Source organism: Engraulis encrasicolus, chromosome 16, assembly GCF_034702125.1.
Source record: "Engraulis encrasicolus isolate BLACKSEA-1 chromosome 16, IST_EnEncr_1.0, whole genome shotgun sequence".
Classification (NCBI taxonomy): domain Eukaryota; kingdom Metazoa; phylum Chordata; class Actinopteri; order Clupeiformes; family Engraulidae; genus Engraulis; species Engraulis encrasicolus.
In genome coordinates this window covers 39,500,424-39,522,826 of record NC_085872.1, presented here as the reverse complement: position 1 = coordinate 39,522,826, position 22,403 = coordinate 39,500,424, and the positions used below count along the sequence as shown (strand labels likewise).

The 22,403-nt window shown below is 43.5% G+C and overlaps 2 protein-coding genes across 4 annotated transcripts in view; one reads left to right on the top strand and one right to left on the bottom strand.

Moving 5' to 3' along the window:
• Positions 1–918: 918 nt before the first annotated feature.
• On the bottom strand, positions 919–20,079 carry clgn (calmegin). Of its 2 annotated transcripts, none has more exons than XM_063219590.1 (15): positions 20,059–20,079; positions 10,266–10,424; positions 10,035–10,108; positions 9,890–9,948; positions 7,565–7,706; positions 7,375–7,456; positions 6,827–7,019; positions 6,295–6,484; positions 5,346–5,459; positions 4,868–5,024; positions 3,686–3,901; positions 2,589–2,705; positions 2,231–2,426; positions 1,210–1,364; positions 919–1,109 (listed from the first exon to the last, which is right to left on the bottom strand). In XM_063219590.1, exons 2-15 carry the CDS (start codon positions 10,422–10,424, stop codon positions 1,026–1,028), a joined length of 1,938 nt encoding a protein of 645 aa, XP_063075660.1. In that variant the 5' UTR covers positions 20,059–20,079; the 3' UTR covers positions 919–1,025. The 2 variants fall into 2 exon arrangements, with proteins under 2 accessions (XP_063075660.1, XP_063075659.1); XM_063219589.1 differs by lacking the exon at positions 20,059–20,079 and adding an exon at positions 11,573–11,705.
• The window catches only part of fam184b (family with sequence similarity 184 member B), a 41,977-nt gene continuing 34,142 nt past the window's right edge, over positions 14,569–22,403 (top strand). The window contains exons 1-3 of one of the 2 annotated variants that reach the window (XM_063219579.1): positions 14,569–15,073; positions 20,085–20,309; positions 21,797–22,403. The exon at positions 21,797–22,403 is cut by the window's right edge and continues 17 nt beyond it. In XM_063219579.1, coding sequence (XP_063075649.1) covers positions 14,930–15,073; positions 20,085–20,309; positions 21,797–22,403 — 976 coding nt within the window. In that variant the 5' untranslated portion in view covers positions 14,569–14,929. The remainder of the gene's footprint in view (positions 15,074–20,084; positions 20,310–21,796) is intronic. The other variant, XM_063219578.1, reaches the window with a different exon arrangement.

The window sequence follows — 22,403 nt, the reverse complement described above, 5'->3', positions numbered from 1 at the left end:
TGGTTATTCTTCACACGGCTACATCAAAGTACAGCAAGTGCTCACCTGGTCGAAGGCATTTCACATGAGCATTAGAATTGTCTTGAAAAGCATTTAAAAGTTTCTAAGCTCCTGCCATTATAAAATCCAGGCTTTGACATCTCAAATACAAACAAAAACACAATTTTTAAAAAGCATTTTGTATTAAATATTTATTTTCAAGAGCCATGTACAAGTTTGCAAACGGATCTGCCAGGATTGGGCAGACACATGAACTAGAAAAAGCTGGAGAAGAAAATGTCTGTACATAACACTTGAATTTAAAGACAACAAAAAAAAACTCAAAATAATCAGTCAGTAGAGAATACAAAGGCTCACATGCCTCGCTCGGCTCAGAAACCAGACAGTAGTAACTACGTGGTGAAAGCCTGTAACAAAGTAAACATACTACCTTCAACACAATTTATTGATTCAAAGAAACTATTCCTAAGAGTGGTTGCGCAGTTTCATTTTCCCTCATTTCATAAAAACATGACATTGACTTCATTTAAATAAGTTAATACAACATATGTCAGTAGATTCCTAGAGGTAACATTGAAAGCAACTGAAAGGCCTTCTATACCATTGAACATTCTTTTCAAATTTCATTTCACATTTTTTTCTCTCTTCAAAGTGTGCCTCTTTTACCAATCTCCAGACTTGGCCTCCCAACTTTGGAGAGTAAATTAAACTGTTGGTAATTTCCAACTGATTGATAGAAATACCAAAAAAAATCCACAAGAACTTCTGTTTGAGGAGGAAGACCTTTAAGGGGGGAGGGACAGGGAGGTGGGTTGGGTCAAAAGGGAGGAACTGCAGCAAGGAATGAGGCGAGAAGCTGGAAGGGTGACGGTGAGAAAAGTCATGAGGGCAAGAGAAAAGGGAAAGGTGTCTGGAGAAAGGAAAGGGTAGGTTAGCCTGCATGCAGTTGGGTAGACTGATCTACCAGACATGCAGAGCAGAGAAGATCGAGGGAAGAGGTAGAGGGAAGGGTTTTCCAATGTCCATCAGTCCTTCCGTACTCTGCGTTTTCTGACCGCCTGCTTTTGTCCGTCACCTGTGCTGTGGACCCCCTCATCTGCCTCCTTCATCTAAACAGGACACAGAAGCACACGAGGTAAAGAGGATGTTGTAACATACCTTGGCAAACAGCCTGTTCAACATATTTAACATTCGTTATACAACTAGTACCTCATCATCTGACACAGTGTCATTACTAGGCTTGACAGGTTCTTCCTCCTTGTCCTCCTCCTCTTCCTCTTCTTCCTCCTCCTCCTCCTCTTCCTCGTCTTCGTCTTCAGGAAGGTCACCTGATACATCTCCAGCGCCTCCGTCCACCTTCTCCTCTGAAAATGCAGATCACACATTTGAGGTCACAAACACGCCTTAGTGGTCAAAGCAGTCTAACGTGCAGAACAGAACTGCAGAAAGGGGAAAAAGTAAACAATACAACAAAAGCCCACTACAAGACAAAGACGACAGGCTCAACAGAATAAGTAAGGGGGAAAAAACAACAAGTTCAACCAATGCTGTTTTAAAAAACACACACATACTGTGTGAGTCTGAGTGACTGCAACCAGACTGTCATTGTAGTGTTTCAACAATTCATCAGAGGAACAGACCTACAACGCATGCAAATTTTCCAAAAAGCACAAGTTTCTGACTGACCAACATAATGGTGTACAGAGTTGCTGTACATGACTAATAAGAAAACACAAAATACATGTTGAAAAAAAAAATCCACCACTATAAATGGTAGTGACGCAACCAGCCTGGTTGTTGTGCTACCAAATGGATTGGGCAAGTAATTTCTATCCTTGCAAATAAGAAGTATGGTTTTCAAAGAGAAGAATCTGATGAAGACTGTTGAGGTCGAAACGTAATCCTGCCATGAGATAATAAAATACAACACAAAGGATTTTAAGTGTGTGGACTTCTCACTTTGAAAACTACAGTTGGCCTTCGTCCTGCAACTTTTCCTGGGATGTGCACAATCCTCTCCTTCAAATAAGAAGTATGCTCAAGTGGACTGAAGTGGTCAAGTCCTGAGGCACCATTCCCTTACAAAAAGGACAGCCCAAGCAGCTGTTGCCCTTTGGATGCCAGAGAGATCTGTCCAGGTCATTAACACTGCACGTACACAATCTTAATCAGGGAAGCCTATCCTGCAGCAGCATGTGTCTACAGTATGAGAGTGAGGTGAGGGCATTACCCAAGTCAGCCTTGGCGCCAGCAGCAGTCGCAGTGGCCTCTTCTGCCACCTCCCCCTCTCCTTCTGCCTCTGCGTCTCCCTCGCCCTGTTCCTCCTCCTCTTCTTCCTCTTCTTCTTCCTCCTCCTCCTCCTCCTCTACAGTGTCAGCCTTGGGAGTGTCCACCTTCTTGTAGACGTAATCATCAGTAGTTGCCTTCTAAAATGGGGGATGAAAAACAAGGCATTTTTGAGAGTGGTACTGTACTCTTACCTACATTTACACACGGTTGGCTTAGCAACACTTTTTAAAGTCACAGTAAGCATAAAGTTGTTTGTGATGTGCAGAATGCAGAGGCGATATCGCCGTCACAACTATTACCTTAGGCCAGCAGAAAAGCACCCCTAGACCGAACGGTAGCCCCACGGTCAGGATGTAAATGATCCAGAGCCACGGCCTATCCTCTGCAGCCAGGACCAGCTGACTCAGCATCCCAGGCTAGAGGGCACAAACACACAGAAGGGCACAGGGGAGGGTAGGAGAGTGGTGGTCTTAGTCAGTGACACAGCAGGGAGCACAAGCACAGAATAATGGGTGGTTGTTTGAGTGAATTATACATACAGTATATAAAAGTGAGATGTCAACACTGGAATAGTCAAGGCAAAACTTATCCAAGATTTTTTTTAGATGGCCTGCTATCAATTTGTATTGGGTGATGTGCTGTGACTGATGTTTAGCTGACCTGCAAGTTTGTAGCATGCATGTTTTATACCACTCCCACCCTTGTGCAGTTCTTACAATGGAGTTGAGAATGAATGGTATAAGACAACTATCTGAAGAAACAAAAAGGGCATTAACATACCACTGATTCTTGTAAGTTTGGCAAAACCATGTCCCACTCATAAAAGTGCCAATTCTTTTGAAAAACAATGACATTTTCATGAAAAGAAATCCAGTAATGATCAAGGGGTCCTTTACACATGTTCATTTGTTTTAAAGGTGTTATTATATTTCGTTGCTGTACACTTTCCCACCCCTTATAAAGCCTGCTGTAGTAACCACAGGCATAATCATTTCAATTGATAATAATTGAATAATATTGCCATTACATGGCAGAACATATTGAAATAGTCCTACAGTGAGAACAATATTTCCTATTATTTTCTGATTGCTCAAAATGCGTCCCACATATTCGTCGTCACCAGCGCCAGCCAGACATCTTTATAAAAGACAATATATTTAGGCATGCATAAGGACATATACATTACTGAGGACCGCCTTTCAAACCTCCAGCTGTAGGCTACTCCATGCTTCACCATCACTGTAAATTTACCATTTTCTCTTAAATGTGTTAATTGGTTTGGACACTGCTACTGTCACAACCATAACATGTCAACACAGTCACTTTTGTAGAAAAATATATTAGATGATAACCTTAATACCTATACGCATACTTTTGGAGAAAATGGGTACTGTACCTCATTGGCACTGGCCACGAGCTTCTTGAGCCCCCAGCTATCTGAGGCCCAGCGGTCAGCCACGGCCTTGTCAGAGGTGATGATGAAATTGTCAAAGTAGATGTCTGACGTCATGGACCAGAGCTCCAGCCCCACCGCCCTGAAGTCATCCATGCGGAACGGATGGAGGTCCTCAAAGAAGTCTGGGTTGGGAATCTTACGGGGACTCCACACACCCTATGATAACAATATTACAGCTCAGTTACACACACTATTCAGCATGCATCACATTTAAATGACTAAAATTAGTCTTTCACTTCTACAGTGTATAACTTACCGTTAGTAAGTACACCACATTTCACCACATGACTGTAAGCATCAAGCACTGTTATTTGCACTACTCATTTGGCTACCACCACACATGCTTGACACAATCTAAAGCTAATTTGTTTATCTTGGTCTCATCAAACCACAGCACATGGTTCCAAGAATCCATGTCCTTACTCTGTCTCTGATGAGACGAAGATAAACAAATTACCTTTATATGGTGTCAAGCATGTGGTGGTAACCAAGTGAGTAGTACAAAGAAAAGCGTTGTGTACAGTCAAGCATGGTAGTGGGAGTGGGGTAGAGCTGTATTTCACTAAACAACATGTACTGTGAATACTGAAGTAGATCATGATCCTCTCAATGGGGTTTTAACATAGGGGTGCACTCACTTTTGTTGCCAAAGGATAACGGTACATGCACACCAAGGTATTCGCGTTCGCTGAACGTGTCCGGGAGCATTGCGAGTCCGAGAGGTTTGCAAGCTGCCTTTCACACTGCACAGTCAACGTCCATGTTCTATCCGCGGGCAGCAGCCATTCATTTTCAATGGAAGCCGTTCATTGAACACGGACGTCTGCGCAGGAAAATAGACTCGAGTTCTATTTTCAAGGAGCATCGTAGACATGTTGTACACGCTCGTACACGTGAAGTGGACGTCCGCGCTTGCGGTGTGTATGCACCGTTAGATACTTATCAATGGCTCCATTTTGAATTATTGTGAATAGATTCACTATTGGAATAAAAGGAACAATAGAGTCCTTTGCACTTTTCTTCAGCATAAATATAACTATTTTATAACTCGGCTATAGAAAACACAAGAAAATATGATAATAGAAAATATGAAGAGATTTGCAGACAGCTCTAGAAATGCACCTGGTAATTGGGGTTGTCAATCAGGGGTGCCTTCCATTTGCCCTTGTAATGGGGGTTGTTCATTGTGGGTGGCTTCCAGGCTCCACACCCAGGAGCGGTCTCACATGCAGGGTTGGCTATCTGAGGGGCCTCCCATTCTCCGTCCATCTCCTCATCCCTGAAGAAGACACGGGGCAGAACCATTACTGTGGTCTTAGTATAGGATAGATTGCGCTGAATATGTATTGAATGTGTGCGAGAAGTGTTGTGATAAATGTACTTTTTAGTATAGTAGTGTGTATTAAAACTGATCTTTGTCTTTAACTGGTCTTTGACTTGCTTGATATGGTATTTATGCTTTTTTTAAGCAGGCACATAGTGTGATCCATCAAATATGCCACAAAATCGCCACTAAGGTTGAATACAAAAAAAGCATTTTAATGCTTTCAACAATCATTAATTATTCTCCTTATGATCATCATTGTCTTCTTGTCTGTACCAGTCAGCTGGCTTCTCAGCACTGGGGTCCGGCACCAGTTCTGGTTCATCGTCCAGCCAGCCGTCAGGCTTCAAGGCATTAGGGTCTTCCACTGTGGCGGGAGCTTCCTCATCCCTAATGGACACACAACAGCCATTACTGTTTTAACCAGTGTTGCACCGATACCGATACCAGTATCGGCCGGGGCCCCGATACTGCACTAAAATGGTGGTATCGGTATCGGCCGATACCAACAAATAGGGCACCGATACCATTTACAGATGCTAGTATGACAGTTAAACGGAGCCTTGATCTTAGTTCTTTTATATCATAGGTATTTAAAAGTATAAAAAGTTCTACTGGAGTAGGCAGCAGCCTGACAAAGCCATAATAGCAATGATGTTACATCCAAGTAGTAGCCTATATAACTTTTCATATATATATATACTGCATATACATTTCGAACAGAGTAGTATCGGTATGGTATCGGTATCGGCCGATACTGCACAATCAGGTATCGGGTATCGGTATCGGGGCTAAAAAATGGTATCGGTGCAACACTAGTTTTAACAGCATATTCTAAGGAAACGGCTATCACAATTCAGAAAGGAAAGAAAGAAAGAAAGAAAAAAAGATAGATATTATGACAGACGTGAAGTTGCCATTTCAATTTCTGAGTATGTAATCGATTTCATGTCAGCAAGAAATTTGTTCGGGGTTGTTGACTGGTGGGTGGTTATAATCTACAGCATTCCATAAATGTTACAGAACAGACATGTATTTTCACCGACACAGGAACAGAAGACACGGCTGCTTTAACCTTTGTGTTACATATGAACACAGGACTGCTCTCTCCAAAACAAAGAAGGGGAAAAAAAAGAATGAATGCTGCTTTTCCGATAATGCACTTTTAAATGGTCACTAAGCGGCTCCTCCATTAAATGTACACAAAATACGATAATGATCTCACCAGTCATCAGGCTTAGCTGCTTCTGGGTCTGGAATCTTCGCCCTCTCGTCCCAGTCCTCTGGCTTACGGTCTTTGGGGTCATCAATCTCCTTGGGTGGATTGACGGGTGGCACCACATCGGCGAGGAGGCTGCCTTGGCTCACACTCGACTGGTCGACGAAAATCTCGTAGCTGTTGTCAGGGTTGAGCACTAACAGAGTTCCAAGCGTTGGGAATGTAAGAAAGTCACAACAGCACAGCGTTAACCCTTTGAGGAGTACCATCACAAATATGTGATTAGAATTTTGCCCAAATTTTGAGTTCTCATTATGATGTCATAATGTCTTTGCGAGATTTTTTAACACAGACGTCTATGGGAGCTGTAGAGTGTTCCAGTAAAATTCTAGAAGAACCTCTAGAAATTCCTTACTCCTCAAAGGGCAATCATGACACTCATGAACAGATGATGCTGACGGCTCGTTAGGAGCTGACATCTACTTGGCCATGTACAGAAGGCTTTAGCTGGCAAATGTGACGTGACCGGCAGCCTAACCTAAGGTGTAGAGATGAGTCTTCTTGTCTGTGTAGAACTTCTTCAGGTCCACATTGGCCCTCTTGGCATGCTTCTCCTCCATATCTTTGTTGAGGGGGTTCTTGTGCCGGAATATGAAGTGCAATTTGTAGTCCTCACCACATTTGTCTGGTCCGAACATGATGGTGTATGGTGTACGATCCTGGAACTGCTCCTGTAGGGTTAAGCATTAACCCGTTAAGACACAGCGTTATAAATTTGCTGTTACCAGAATGGCAATGACCAAGTCGTAGTGCATTAGTAAAGGCCCTGTGTTACAGTATTGTAGTAATGACTATTACAGCATGCCACTGGAGGTACTGTGTGTATTAAGAGGCTACAGCACAAAGTGATCCAGATGCAGGAAACACAGAAATTGAGCATTCTGCGGTATTACCACCAGCGAATGAAAGAGGCGAGGTACCGTATATGCCTGAGGTTTGCATAATAGCATCAAAACTGTTTTAATTTTTTTCTGGAAATAAAACATTTAAAACAGCATTAGTCATTAAAAAGGTGAGTCAACCTACCAAATCTAAATCAGCTGAATCAGTCAGCAATTTGATGTAAGCACCTCCACAATCAATCCCATCCTGAAAGTTCACCTCATACCTGCACAACATAAACGCAGGGTCATTCAATACTCCAAGACTAGTTATTACTATCAGCATACATCATGTTACTACACAGCACCATTCATGACATCAGTTGGGCACTTACTGAACAACCAGTGGCTTGCTCTTGAAAACAAAGGCCTTGTCCAACATGGCTGCAATGGCATGGTGCTTGGCCCTTGACTTCAGTACGAGACCCAAATCTCCAGGAACCTTATTTTCCTTCAGCGCCTCCACTTCCCACTTGCCTGAGGAAAGAATACCACCATTTTAAAGGCCTGATCACTTCCAAAAATAGAAATATAGCATATATAAATGGGTAAAACGATGTCAAAGTAAAGCAAATCGAAGCAATAAAAGGTGATATTTTCGCTTGCACTGTCCAAACTGAATACATAATAATTATCACTGACACCATACAATACTATAATACTTCCTTTAAGTGTTTTAGTTGTTGGTCCATAGCTATTTTAGTCGCATCTTGTTGACTCAGAAATGAAATCAAAGGTACACTTCTTAAGATTCTACCTGACTGTATGCTGACATTAAGCAGTGGGGAAATTGTGGCAGCCGGATATTTGCAGTTGGAGTTGCACCACTGTTTGGCATAACTTACATATAAGCCTTAACAATAGGTTTAGCATAAAGAACAGATCATCATATTATATTATAGTATAAATGGTAAGCTACAATTTCAGACCAAACACTGTACAACCATGTCTATAAGTGCTAGTGTGCTACAGTAAATTATTATGAGAACACTGCACTGTCTGTGGGGCACATCAAATGGAACATGAAATGGAGAAGAAAGACAGATTGCACTCTTTCTCTCTATATTTTTCAGATGGCAGCAGATGTCACGGAGGTCATCTTGCACCTGTTCGTCACCCTACTAGGGGATGCGAACGTGCGACCTCGTCAACTACAACGGTCCGGCAATGGGAGACACAGTACGATACCGCTGGACTAAAGGACCAGTCCACCAGCCCAACGGCATCGACACTGTATGAGGCTTTGGGAGGGAAGTTTACTAACGTTCCATGCCAACTCTGCTAGTTAGCCTCCGTTACGCAGACATTGCCCTGCAATCCTTTCAATAAGATGCACTACACACTGCACTTTCTGCACTAAACACAAACATACACACACTGACACACAACTCATACTCACACACATACACACACACACACACACACACATACACAGGTACACACACACAGACGCACACCGCACTTTCTACCTGCACTAAACACACACACACACACACACACACACACACGCACACAAAACACATACAAACACACACACACACACACACATACTGCTGCTGGTGTATTTAATAAACCTTTTTTAATTATTTATTTTCTTCAAATGCTACTATTACTATGTCAGAACGCTATAAAGGACTTTTAGAAAAAGCACAACAAAATACCTCCTCTTAATGTATGTTCTCTACAAGTCTTCTGTTGTCCAGTCTTGCACTTTAAATGTCTGTATGAGCAATGTCTACGTTAGGGATGGTACAAACCGCACCGAAAACCGAAACCGTACAATTCACACATTATATCGAACCGTGAAATGCAGTCCGTGGCAAACCGCAATTCATGTACCGCCCACAAAAATATGTACTGTAGAACAGAGATTCTAGGAGTGTCTTATCCAGTCTCTCTGATTAACACATTGACATATAAGACCAATCAGAGGATGACACAATTAAAATCACACCATTTTCACATTATAAGCCTACACAAACCATATGTAGGATATTTAGTGATAAGTCTGATTCTATTAGCTACTTGAAAGAGGGCATTTGGAACGCTCAGACAGCGCACATCAGCTGACGACGGCTGATTCAACTTGCGCATCATCACTTTATAATTACATTTATATAAATATGGTTTAATATTCCCAGTGCACCATTGATCATGAACTAAAAAAAAGAACCGTAGAGAACCGAAACCGTGACCTTGATACCGTGATGTGAACCGAACCGTGACTGTTGTGAACCGTTCCACCCCTAGTCTACGTCCATACTGTCTATGTCCATGTATGAGTACTGTCTATGTCTATACTGTCTATGTCCTTACCTAGATTAGTCTATGTCTGCATGGGAGAGCAAGAAACGCAATTTCAAATTCTTTGTATGACCAGTGCATGTAAAGAAATTGACAATAAACTTGACTTGTAACTTGTAACTTGTAACCTCTGTGCAATGATCTGCCACTGTGCCTGTTTCCCCAATACAATTAAATCCCATATGTGCAATGTGGACAGTGTAATTGAAGTGGCAAGGAATTCCAATTTCTTTTTTTTTAGATGAAAACCCTTAAATGAATTGTGCTCATGTTTCCAATATCCCTGTTCTTAGTGACTCAATAAAAAACAAACAATGTTTTTTTTCGTCATCAAAAAATTGTATACAGGTACAAACCATCATATTTGGCAATGTCGTCATCTACATCATCTTTCATGGTTTTAGACAGATGCCACCTGGAAAAATAGCAGGAATACCGTTTCAAACAAATGAGTTAGATAAATCTGATGAGACACAGATGTACTAAATAGAGATCTCTTACCGTCCCATTGAACCATCATCGAAGGTCTCAGCAAAGTAAACCTCTCCAGTAGGAACTGGGGTTTTGTATGTCACCTGAGTGGGAATATAGAAAGCAACATTTTTTACATGTGCATCAGACGGGAAGCTTTTAACTCTGTACTCTTCTTGCACATAACACCTCATGTGCATCCAGCTATATACAACCAGATGTAACAATTAGCAGTAACAGCTACCTATCCCTTCTTCATACCTGAAATGACACGTTAGCATCTGCTTCAGCGGCCTCTACTTCGTCTGAATCTTCAACGAAAGCATCCTCCTCGTCGTCTTCAGGCTCATCGACCTCTGCCCAGGCTACCACGGCAATGGTGAGCAGGAAAATGAACGCCCAGCTCCACCGTAGCCTCATCTTCAAGCAGAAATACAGTGACGTGAACAAGTGAATATCGGGTTAAGTTTATCTTTTTTATGCAAAACAAGCTTTTCCACTTTATGGCACTGGTTTGAGGAAAGAACCCAATGAGCCCGGCCCAATCTTGAACAGCAAGGACCATCTGCCAGTGCCCTCTCACAAAGGGTTTGGGTACCAATTTAGCTTGAGGCGAACCGTCCATACGCACAATTTTGAAATGCCAAATGTCATCTGTCCCCTGATCTGACCAAGCAGATCAAAATTGTGTTTATTACAGAAGTGTTACACATACTAGGTTACCATCATAGCGCTGCTAGTCCATAACATATGACAGATGACTGAATGAGAAGAACACACAATAACAGAGGATGCACTGATGTTTGGTTTACTAGACATCCAACGCCTTGAGGCAACTCATCATAACTCTTATCGGAAATATAGGCGTTTTTTAGGATTGAGCTGGTAACATCCAGGACAGAAGATACGTCCAGAAAGCATAGCAGCTATTAAGAACATCCAAACGATAGTTCTTTCAAACATGAGAGCTGCTATGAAACCAGCATTTCGGTAAACAGGAGATGGCACCGATAGCTAAGTACTATAAACCCAAATTAAGAATGCATACAACCCGTATAATAGTCTGATACCAAATACTGTCCATGAAGCGAATTGATTACTATAATAGTACCTGGTGCGAAATGTCAACACCCTAAATAGTGTAATTACACAATCTGACAGGACATCCCTCAGAATTAGATGTTCTAACGGGCGCCAATACATTGGTGTCAACGTTAACCCGCTATCATCGTTTTGGAAAGCCAAATGGTGCACATTTCTTGTTTTTAAATCTTGACACTTAATTTGTGCCCCATTTCAACGGAATAACTGAGTTGTGATGATGAAAGACAATGCTCAAAATGTCAAGCCGCCCTCTTTCGTTATCGGTGCGCCTTTTCTGTTCTCATTGCTAGCTATGCAAAACTAGCACATCATTTCTACATAGGTTCTTCTAGCTAGTTCTAGTGTTACCTCAGTTCTGAGTGTATGGCGTGCTAGCCAGGCAGACCGTTATTAGTTACAACGATATGTGTAAGGTCGTTATATATAAATTGTCAAACATAATGGTTATCATTAAAATAACAAACCTTGTGACGTCTCTTAAATGTCCTTAGTTATTCAAATATACGTGCCAGATACTATTTGACAGAACCGCTAACAATCCACTTTGAATGGAGGCAAGCGGCATAGGCCCAGGCAACATGCACTCGTTTGTGATCGAAAATGTGCCGCGCAGACCAACTGCATAGGGTTGTACACGCACTTCAAAATAAAAGCCCTGTCGAATGTCAGCTAGTCGGTGATCAAATTAAAAGACTCCGACGCTGCACACAGTGTGGGAATAATAGACAATATACGATTTCACGTAGCTGATACAAATACAAATAGTCTAATAAAATAAATAGTAGCAACAACAACACAAATAGTAGGCCTAATCCTTGATTTATAACTGATGACGGGGCGCAGTTAATTAGGATACTCTCTTAATTGTAGGCCTACCAACATTAGGCCTACATCACATCATGCAGTACATATTGGGTTGCTGATGTTATAATGCAGTAGTAATAACTTCAACCAATAACTGCACTGTATATAAATAGCAACGTTATTCATAACAATGCCACTAAGCTGTAATGAGAAAGTAGCAGACCAGGCAATGTGCAAAGTCTTTCCACCAGGGGGCAGTGTCGGTCAACAAAAGTCCTCTGGAACGTCCGCATCTCAAATCTGCAAGAGAAAGCGCTTTGACTTTGCACAGCACAATGGTAGGCCTATGGCTTTTTGTCAGTCAGGTACACTGTAGGGCAGGCTAACACTGAAGAGCCTCCAAAGCTGCGAGTAATGTGGAGATGTACCCCAGACTGCTCGAGGTGAATAAACAGAACCAAAAATTCAAGTTTAATTATGAAGATGTTGAAGAGTTGTCCACTGCTCAAATTAGACTTCTCCAATTTAGGTTAAGCCATTGATGAGCAAGAAAGGCCAAGTGTGTAGGCCTAGTTCTCCATAGCCTAGGCCTACTACAGAAGTTTCTAAAGTCATCATAATCTTATTATTCAGGACAAAAGAACACAACTGAAATAGCGTTTTTCCTGGATGGGATAGGCTACGTTTCAAATAGTTTTAAAGCATATGTAGGCTAGGGAGGGCCAACATTGATGAATTTGCAACTCATTATCAACACACTGCTCAGTAGCCAACTCCATAAGATGAAGTTTGACTGACTTAAGTTCTATGTCTGACAGACCGTTTCACAGAGCTTCTTCTATTGTAGTCTGCTGTTCTATTGCACTCTGCACACTGCAAAACGACACACGTAGCACAAAACCGGCTATGCCGATTGTAGTGTGTGTGTGTGTGTGTGTGTGTGTGTGTGTGTGTGTGTGTGTGTGTGTGTGTGTGTGTGTGTGTGTGTGTGTGTGTGTGTGTGTGTGTGTGTGTGTGTGTGTGTGTGTGTGAAAAGACATCTCTCCCCAGTTTCCCTCTTACATTGTGTCCCAATACACTGCAGAAAAATCCTTAAATGTGTGAAGATGATGATGCTATGATGCTGATGCGTCTTCATTTCCTCAGGGATGTATATCTACTCTTCTCTATTTCACTCTCTGGAGTAGGTATGTTTTTCAAAGCTGTTTGGACTAATGGCAATAGCATCCTTGAATGAAGAGGGGGAACCGTGATTTTTACATTACTTTACACTTACCTGACGCTGAACCAAAGCAACTTACAGTTATTTACTTGTGGGGGTTAGGTGCCTTGCTCAAGGCACTTGGGAGAGATAAGGGAGGGATTTGAACCTGCAACCCGCTGATCTTGTCCACCTTCATAACCACTAGGTAGGTCACAGTTTCATGTTGAAAAATCTTGGAACCAGCAAATGTAGGCTACTCTGCCAGTGGTTTTCAAAGTGGGGGCAGTGTTGCCAGATTGGGCGGTTTCCTGCAGGTTGACAAGAAAACTAAATGGGCTAATATTCTCAATAACGGCATTAGCTATTATATCTATGATGATGCGACTGTTATCATTTTCCTCTGTGCAATGTATTTTTTATATTTCCTGTTGTCCTTGAATGGGTTTTGGGAAGCACCAACTCCATCGAGTTGGGAAAGGGTGTGCACAGCACATCGGGGTGCACAGGAAAGAAAATAGTGTGATATCATGTCAAGGGGGCTTTGGCTAGAATACTGGTGTATGGGGAGCCTTTAAAGTTTGGGAACTGCTCTAAGCAATTAATACAAAGGTTCTCCCATAGCCTATATTTCCATTCACAAAGGACAATCTATAGGCTGCATGATTCAAACTGAAGTTGCAAGATTGTAACATATTAGTCAAGTGGTGAACATCTTTCGGCCTATTGACTGAGAGGATGCATGTTTCAAAGTCTGCATCTTAGCTCATAAAGCACAAGGGAAATATGACTCCTGCATGTGTTACAAGTGTTGGAGCAATATCTGTGTGAAGTGAACCAAGCAGCCGGAGTAAATTTTTTCAGAAATGTTGTTCCACAGCTCGCATCAACTCTGATTAGGCCTAACTGTTTTCAACTCACTAAAAAGTCAGGTGAACTATTTCTGCCTATGGTCGACTCAGGTGCAGAAAAAAATGATGGAAGCCTACATCTGGTTGAGAACACAATTTGACCAAAATAATAACAGAGTGCATGTGGGCTAAGCCTATTGCCGTGAAATGTCCTTGTGAATATGTGGGAATTCCAACATCCAAAATATATTGAACTTTTAAAAAAAAGCATAGGCCTAGAGATAGGCCATGTCAAAAGAATTGTTTAAATAGCCGAGAGACACAAAGAATTAGGCCTACATATAGCCTACCATGAGTGTTTACTGTTGTTGTTATTATTATTATTATTATTATTATTATTATTATTATTATTATTATTATTATGCCTACTATTGCATGTCATTTGTTATTACTGTGTCATTAATGTAGGGGGTGTGTTGAGAATTTCTAGTAGTAGGCTAGCCTGTAGGAGAGGGCGTGGGAGTACTGCTCCACTGCAGTGATGCTGTCAGTTGTAATGTAACACTGTAATCACGCTCTCTCCACCCCATCCCCGAGACAGGTGGTCGGGGACTAACGCATGCCAGCAGCACCGAGGGCTCCCCTCTTGAGGAAAAAAGAGAAACTTGCCACAGTGGCGGCCAGTCACCCTGGCTTGTCCCTGATGGAATTAGAATGTGACCTCAACGGGTTGCGAGGCCGGGCAGCAAACGGGGAACTTAACGGCAGTGTGGAGCAAATTTCCATCGGGTCTTCACCATGCAGTTCTCCGCACAGAAACCAAAGCAGATAGCCTATTTGTGTGCAATGGAAAAAGCAGCATCACGTCAAATAACACATGACGGGATTGTTTTGGATATATCGCGCATTGAGTCGTGATTGACCACTTTCCAGGGAAATTGAAGAGAAAAACTTGACCGGAGGCTATGGCTTCGAGTTCTGGTAAATCGACGAATCCACCTACCGGTGCTTGCAACGGGACTGCTGCAGACTTCACCAGCGTAGAGCAGGAACTGTATGACTATCAGATGCACACGAAAATGTGCAAGAAAATAGCGCAGCTTACCAAGGTAAGTCATAGTCACAACGTTGCCATGCGAGCTCTCGTGTCTCGTGTTAAGGTGGGCAATCATAAAGATGCATCGTTCAGGTCAGGATACGTAGACGATGCAATCACGCCCAGACACTGAATGCTGCAATGCTTATTTCACTACGCTACAACGGTGTGTTGCTGGCCTCCGGTATTTCCACTGTTGTTACATTGTTGCATTGTAAAAGTCATCAAAAGCCAAATGAAGCCAACACAATCACATCGTGCACATTTTTTCATGCAGGTGTAGCCTACTGACAGAATATTGCCTCATAGGGGATCTAAAGGCGGGATACTGCCGTCACATCACTATGCGAGTTCACCTATTGAAGCAGTAGCCTACCTGCAGACAAGGATTGAGTTGCATGAATGCAAAGCTGGTCTGCTTACGTTTTCAACAAAAGATTATTAAATCAAAGCTATACCTGTATACAATGCAGAAAAATCTGGCAATACACATAATGAAATGCTCCAGGAATATTGTAATGAGATGCATATGCCTATGCTACAGAAAAAAAAATGTATCAGTTCTATAGATACTGTGTCTACTGTGTCATCGTGCCTGGGGTGTGCTTCCTTTGCTTGTGTCAGCATTTGTGACAGGGACAATTTGGACTGATGTGTAGGCTATCCAAAGGTAAGCTCATGACTCTGAGGCAAGACGTGCTCATCTCGGCAAGTGGGATAACATGAAACTGATTTATGTGTCAGGATGCTGAACGAGCATCTCCTTGTCAGTGTGGTGCAAACTGTCATGGATTGTTGATGTTCAAGACGGAATGGTGCCTCTCTCCAATTGCAAACCACCATTTTGACTCTTCTTGAAGCTTTAAGTAAAGCAAAGAAAGTGATTTATTCACTATCCTGGCTGGTTTGTAGTCGTACTCTGTTACACCTGCTGCAGAGGTGTTATAACCAAATTCTCAGAATACTGCATGTAACAGTTTATAACTACAACGGTATAACTATCATAATTGGACCACATTGAATGTCATGATGCTGTTTTCCTGTAATGAAATGCTTCCCCTCTGAGATCTTGTTTTCAATCCCAGCGCAAGAAATGTCACACCTCATGTAAACAGACTGCACATAGCGATCCAGCGTGTAAATGATCTTTTATGAGTGTGGGGGTTAATCAAAAGCAGGCCAGACTGTGCCCTCCCTCTCTCCACAAAATGGGTCAGGAGCAGAAACTCTAACCCAGCTGGGAGCCCCAGCATGTGCATGCAAACACACACACACACACACACTACACTACACTACACTACACTACAGACACACACTACACTACACTACACTACAGACACACACACACTACATAGCGCACACACACACACATACACACACACACACACTACACTACACTACAGACACACACTACACTACACTACACTACAGACACACACACACTACATAGCGCACACACACACACACATACATTCACAGACGCACGCACGCACGCATAGCTCACACATCCAGTGACTCGCTAAAGATAACTGAGCAGAGTATGTTTACATGGTCAGAGGGAAAGAGGACTCCTGCCAGCTGCTTCCTCTAAACTTGCCACCACAACACCACATGGACATTGAAAACACCTCACACTGAAGGAGCTCTCTTTGACACTTACACACGGACACAAATGTAGTCATTCACATTTCCCCCCCTCTACTCACGCATTTGCACCTCCAGAGACCAAGCAAGCCCGCGGCAATCATGCTTTATATTTGAATGATTTTTTAAAATGACTATAGCAGTAACACGGGTATCTAACAGGTCCTCCTGAAAACTCAACATTCTTCATTCAGAAAATGCTTGTCTTTTCAGTGTCTTTGACGTCTACCCCTATAGGAGGGTCGACGAAGGTTAAAACACTCCTGCGATATTGATCAGGTAGATGTTGCATTGCTGTTTCTAGAGGACGCATAAGCAAGTCACAGGCCTGTGTGCTTTTAGCTGAGATAAGTTGTAGACAGTGGGAGAGGCTTGGCATACAGCACTCGGCAGCCGACAGCAGCTTACAATTGAAAATGCCCAGTGGCTTCAAAAGAGTAGAAAAGACTTTAATAACCTCTTTGCATAGGTAGCAGAGGCTCACATGGCTTGACCACTCGAGTAATACATGTCCGCAGCCGAAGTCGTAGCGCACATGTCTCAAATTTAAGTAGGCCAAGAAGATAAAATGGACTGGTCAGCTCAACCCTGTGTCATGAATTGACATCAGGTGTGTTGCATATTACGTAAGAATAACCCAAGGATATGAACATAACTTGTCATCATCTGTGTCAGAATAGGTTTGTATATGTGATGTCACGTTTCAGTAGTAGTGTGCAAGTGTATTCATTTGATTTAGGCATATGTTTAAATGTCTAACCATTCTGAAACTGAGTGGTTCAGTAGGCTTTAATGGTCAGCTGTCTCAAGTTCAAGTTCACTCATGGACATCAGGAGTGCAAGAGCAAGGCATTCTTGTCTAGATGATGGTGATTTATTACCGTTCTTGCCACTTTGCATTGACAGCTGTCAGCCCTCCGTACTTTCCTGCCCTCTGTCTGTCTGTCTGTCTGTCTGTCTGTTTGCCTGTCTGTCTTTTTCACCATCTTTCCATCTGTCTGTGTCTGTTTTGCTATCTGTTCCCTATGCACGATATCTCCCTTACTGTGTGTGTGTGTGTGTGTGTGTGTGTGTGTGTGTGTGTGTGTGTGTGTGTGTGTGTGTGTGTGTGTGTGTGTGTGTGTGTGTGTGTGTGGTGTGGGGGGTATATTCAGAGGTAGTCTCCATGCAGAGGGAGGGGTTTTGGCTTGGATCAGGGTGTTATTTGTTTTCTATCACTGGGCTGGTAGTGTCCAAGCACAGTCATGAAAATCACAGCCGTCTGTGCTCCGTCCGCCTGCACTCCCTTTACCGAAACACTTCAACCTGCTATCGATTTAACAGGAATATTAATTTCATGCTTTGCTGACTGTGAAGCTTGCAATCTTGGCACGAGTGTGAAGGCCAGCAGCATTGATTTAGATTTCAGATCCAATCACCCTTGTCGGGGGCAAAACGGTTAGATTTTCAGTATGGAGGGCATGTGGGACACACTCCGCATATATGAAGAGGATGTCCCGATAGGAATAGCAGAGACTTCCTGTGGCTCGTGCCTCGCTGTCATATCCCATTCCCTTCTCCGAGATGTGCTGGCCTCACCACACCACACACACACTGCACCTGATCCCTGTCACCAGAACCCATACACACGGGTGCTCACTCCCAGTGAATGTACAATGCATTTATACATTGCTCTAAAAAAAGGCTACAGGACATTTGTCACAAACGCTTGAGGTGACTGTCCTTGATTCTCATACTGCTGTCCTCAGTAAAAAAGAAACACAAAAAAAAACGCTGGGTACTACTGAAGGGCGGATGTTGTGGAGTAGGGCTTCGGAGGAAGAACAAGGTAGGGAGGGGGAGGGAGAGAGAGAGTAATGGAGAAAGATGAGAGAGAGTTAGGGTTGTGTGTGGAGAGAGAGAGAGAGAGAGAGGGAGCGAGTGAGCAGGAGAGAGGTCGCTGCAGTCAATCACAGGTCGGAATGTCCCACACTGCTGCCGTGGCGATTTGTCACAGACAGCAAGGCGTCGTGGTAACACTGGAGCTTGGGATGGGTATAAATGAGACGTCAGGGGTCCGTAAGGGGATATGATGACATTGGGAGTGGTGAGGCTTCTGAGAAGGGCTTTGCTGACAGGGACAGGGAAAAAGCAAGCAAACCATCACTTCACCAGAAACCTAACCGCACAAACACATGCCTTAAACGTGCTTATTTGTCCAAACAAAAGCATCAAGATCAGATTTAGCGATTGGGAATGGCCCAGAGGTGCAGTATCTGACCAAGTCGCTGTACATGCAAACTGCACCAATAGATCAAAATCAGGAGCTGCTGGGAGGACAGGATGCATGCCTGAGAGATCCGTGTAGTTTCAGACTCCACTACATCAAAGTCTCCCCTTTAGTGCTTACGCATTCCTCAGGAGGGGCGGTGCTCACGCAGAATACACAATCTGTAGGGACTTGATTAATCACCACTCACCAGTGGAAAAAGATATCTCCAAACAGCGTTCAGAAGGAGTATAGTACACTAGTACTATAGGCAAGTGAGAGAATATATGGAGGCCTGTCGAGGAAACCGCCACGACATGGCATTATGTGGTACTTATTTTAGACCAGAGATCATATTTTATGCCAGCAATATTCCATATTTAACATTCGCTCGGCCAGTGAGTGGAGCTATGTTTGCGGTCATTATTCGGGGAAGGAAGGCGATGCATGTTTATTTATAAAGTGTATTTCATGCACACTAGCAATCCACATGACAGTGCTTTACATAAATATGTGCAAGAGGGACAGAGGAAAACAAAGACAAAAAGAATGAAAAATATGAACAAAAATATGAAGTAAAATAAATGGAATATTCCATTATGGAAAGGAACTGACAGGGCTATAAATTAACACCAGCCCACCGGCCAAATGCTGGTGAAATTTCAGTTTGGCTGGTAGAAATGACCAACCACAAGCCACTTTTACCCATTAGTAACTGTGTATCTGGCTAGTAAGTAAGATTAACATCTACTATCCATTTTGAGTAGGGATGCAAAAACTTAATTCAGAGCCCTGGGAACTAATATTACAAGTACACAGTATTTAAAATGTAACACACCACTGTAAAACATATTTGATCTTTGTAAACACATGAACATGTTTTAAAGTCAGTTTTCTATGCTACATACCTTTGTACAAATAACTCTGTTTTGCAGTGTGATCCTGTACAGCAGCTTATATACAGACCTTAACTCTCTTAGTAGCTTCTCCCTCAGTTCATGATGCTGCAGAATTGATGACTGAAGACTCCCTATCACAAGACTTTCCCAAGTGATAAGCACAGTGTGAAATTCACACCTGCTAAGGTAGCAGGCATCTCCTCTTACCTCTCCTGTTGTTGTGTGCTGTGCAGGTGATATACTCGCTGAACACTAAGAATGAGGAGCAGGAAGCCACGCTGCAGTCACTCCGCCGCATCGCCACGGAGACCCAAGGCAGCCTCCAGCCGGCTGCGGAAGGCGAGGAAGGGGAGGAGTACGCCCTGAGGACGCGGCTGCTGGAGCTGCAGGCCTTCGTGGAAGAGGAGCAGAGGAAAGGGGAGCAGGCACAGGCAGAGTTCGAGGTGTTTCGGCTGCAGGTGAGAGAAACCATTGGCATTTACACACACAGCAGTCTATCTGTAGCGGTTTTAGAAGTGGGGCTCGTCCCTTTGAAGAAGCCGAGTGTAATTAGAGAACACAGCTAATTATTAAATGTTTAATTAGCGCTCCGAGAGCTTTGTGAAAGAAATGAACCAGGACCGCTTGCCTGTGGCAATTGATAACATGGGCCAATCTTTGATGAAGAAAGAAACAAAAGCTGGCTTTCCCACAGGGTCTGTGGAGGTCTATGATTAATGTACCATCTTGTTGAAGATGGCTTAGGCTAGTGGTTTTTAACCTTTTTTTCCTTCACCCCTTAGCGCAGAGCCTATGTTATAACCTTACTATCACCAAAATTGTAATGGCTTTGTCTTATTCTGTTACTTAGGGTTCTCGGTACTGCCATAGCAATGTTGTTTTGATGTAATTGATTATTTTCAGCAAATAGTGAATAGGCTCACCGGCGCCCCCATCTGCAATAAGAGGCTACAGCACCCCCTTACCTGTGCCCAAGACAAGCCACACACCCCTAACCCAAACTGCTACATGTGTATACGCACTACAAAATTATTTAAGCAATTAATTACAATGATTCTTGCTAGGGACATTAATCAATACCTTAATGACGTAACATTGGGACCAAAACATGTTTTAATTGGGTTTTGATTTTGTCTTATTATAATATTCGCTAGCAGAATTTTAGTCACAACCTGAACACAAACAAAATTCCGCGCACCAGGACCATTTGCTTGTGGCAATTCATAACGTGTGCCAATCTTTGATGAAGAAAGAAACAAAAGCCGTCTTTCCCCCAGGGTCTGTGGAGGTCTATGATTAACCCATTGATGCCTAAAGCACTTGCAAAAAAGGCTGCTGAATGCCTAAGCCCTTTTTAAGACAAGGTACCCTCAGCCGAAATATCTCAGCCTCTGAAGCACATACAGTAAAAACATGCCATGAGTTGCATTTAAACGCTATGACCCTCATCTTGCATTGGAATGTGTTCATTCAACTCTACCATACCAAGATTTTTAATAAAATTGTCTCAAATCGCATGAACCTGAATGTTGCGTCATGCAGCTCCAGGCGTCAGGGCCAATGTTGCACAACGCAACATCCAGCATCAATGGGTAAATGTACCATCTTGTTGAAGATGGCTTACTGTAGGCCATCTGTGTGTTTGTCAAACAGCAACCCAAATGAATCACGATAACATTTTTATTTAATTCCACGTATCCAAAGCGTGTGGGACATATGCCTCTTTTCCACTGCCGGTTTTCTGGTAGGCCTACAGCTTGACACAGCGCGACTTGGCTGCAACTTTTTGAATAGGCACAACACAGCTCAATCGTGAAGCAAAAAGTGGTGGCCGTGTCGCACTGCATCGAGCTGTAGGCCTACCAGAAAACCGGCAGTGGAAAAGAGGAACTAGTTGCCTTGAGTTGAACGCACTCCCTCTGAAAAACCGTACCATATCCCCCAGGTTGAAGAGAGAGACCTGCGCTCCCAGGAGGAGCATGCAGAGAGGCTGGCCCTGCTGACCCAGGAGGCTGCGGAGCTGAGGAGGGACCTGGAGACCCGGCTCCACAGCCTGGAGGAGGAGCGGGACCTCGCCCGCAGCCAGCTGGAGCAGGCCAGGGAGGAGAGCCATGCCCTGGCCCAGCAGTGCCAGGAGCTGCAGAGGGATCGCGAGGAGGACAAGAAGAACGCCGAAGAGGAGCGGAAGAAGATGGCGGAGGAGGAGGGCAAGCGGGCGGTGGAGGAGAACGAGAGGAGGGTGCTCGCCCTGGCGGAAGAGCTGAGGCTGCTGAAAGAGGAGAGGGAGGGGTGGGAGGAGGAGAAGAGGAGAGTGGAGGACGAGTGGGAGAGGCGGATGCGGGAGGTGAGGGAGACGCACGAGCAGGAGCAGGCGGCCACTAAGAGGTCCCTGCAGCAGAACCTGAGCGAGCAGATCAGCCAGTGGCAGCAGAAGGAGCAAGAGAACCGCAAGTCCCAGCATGCCGTGCTGCAGCAAAGGCTGAGGAAGATCGAGGGGGACCTGGAGATAAGCGAGCAGAGGCTGAACGAGAGCAAGCGACACTGCCAGAAAC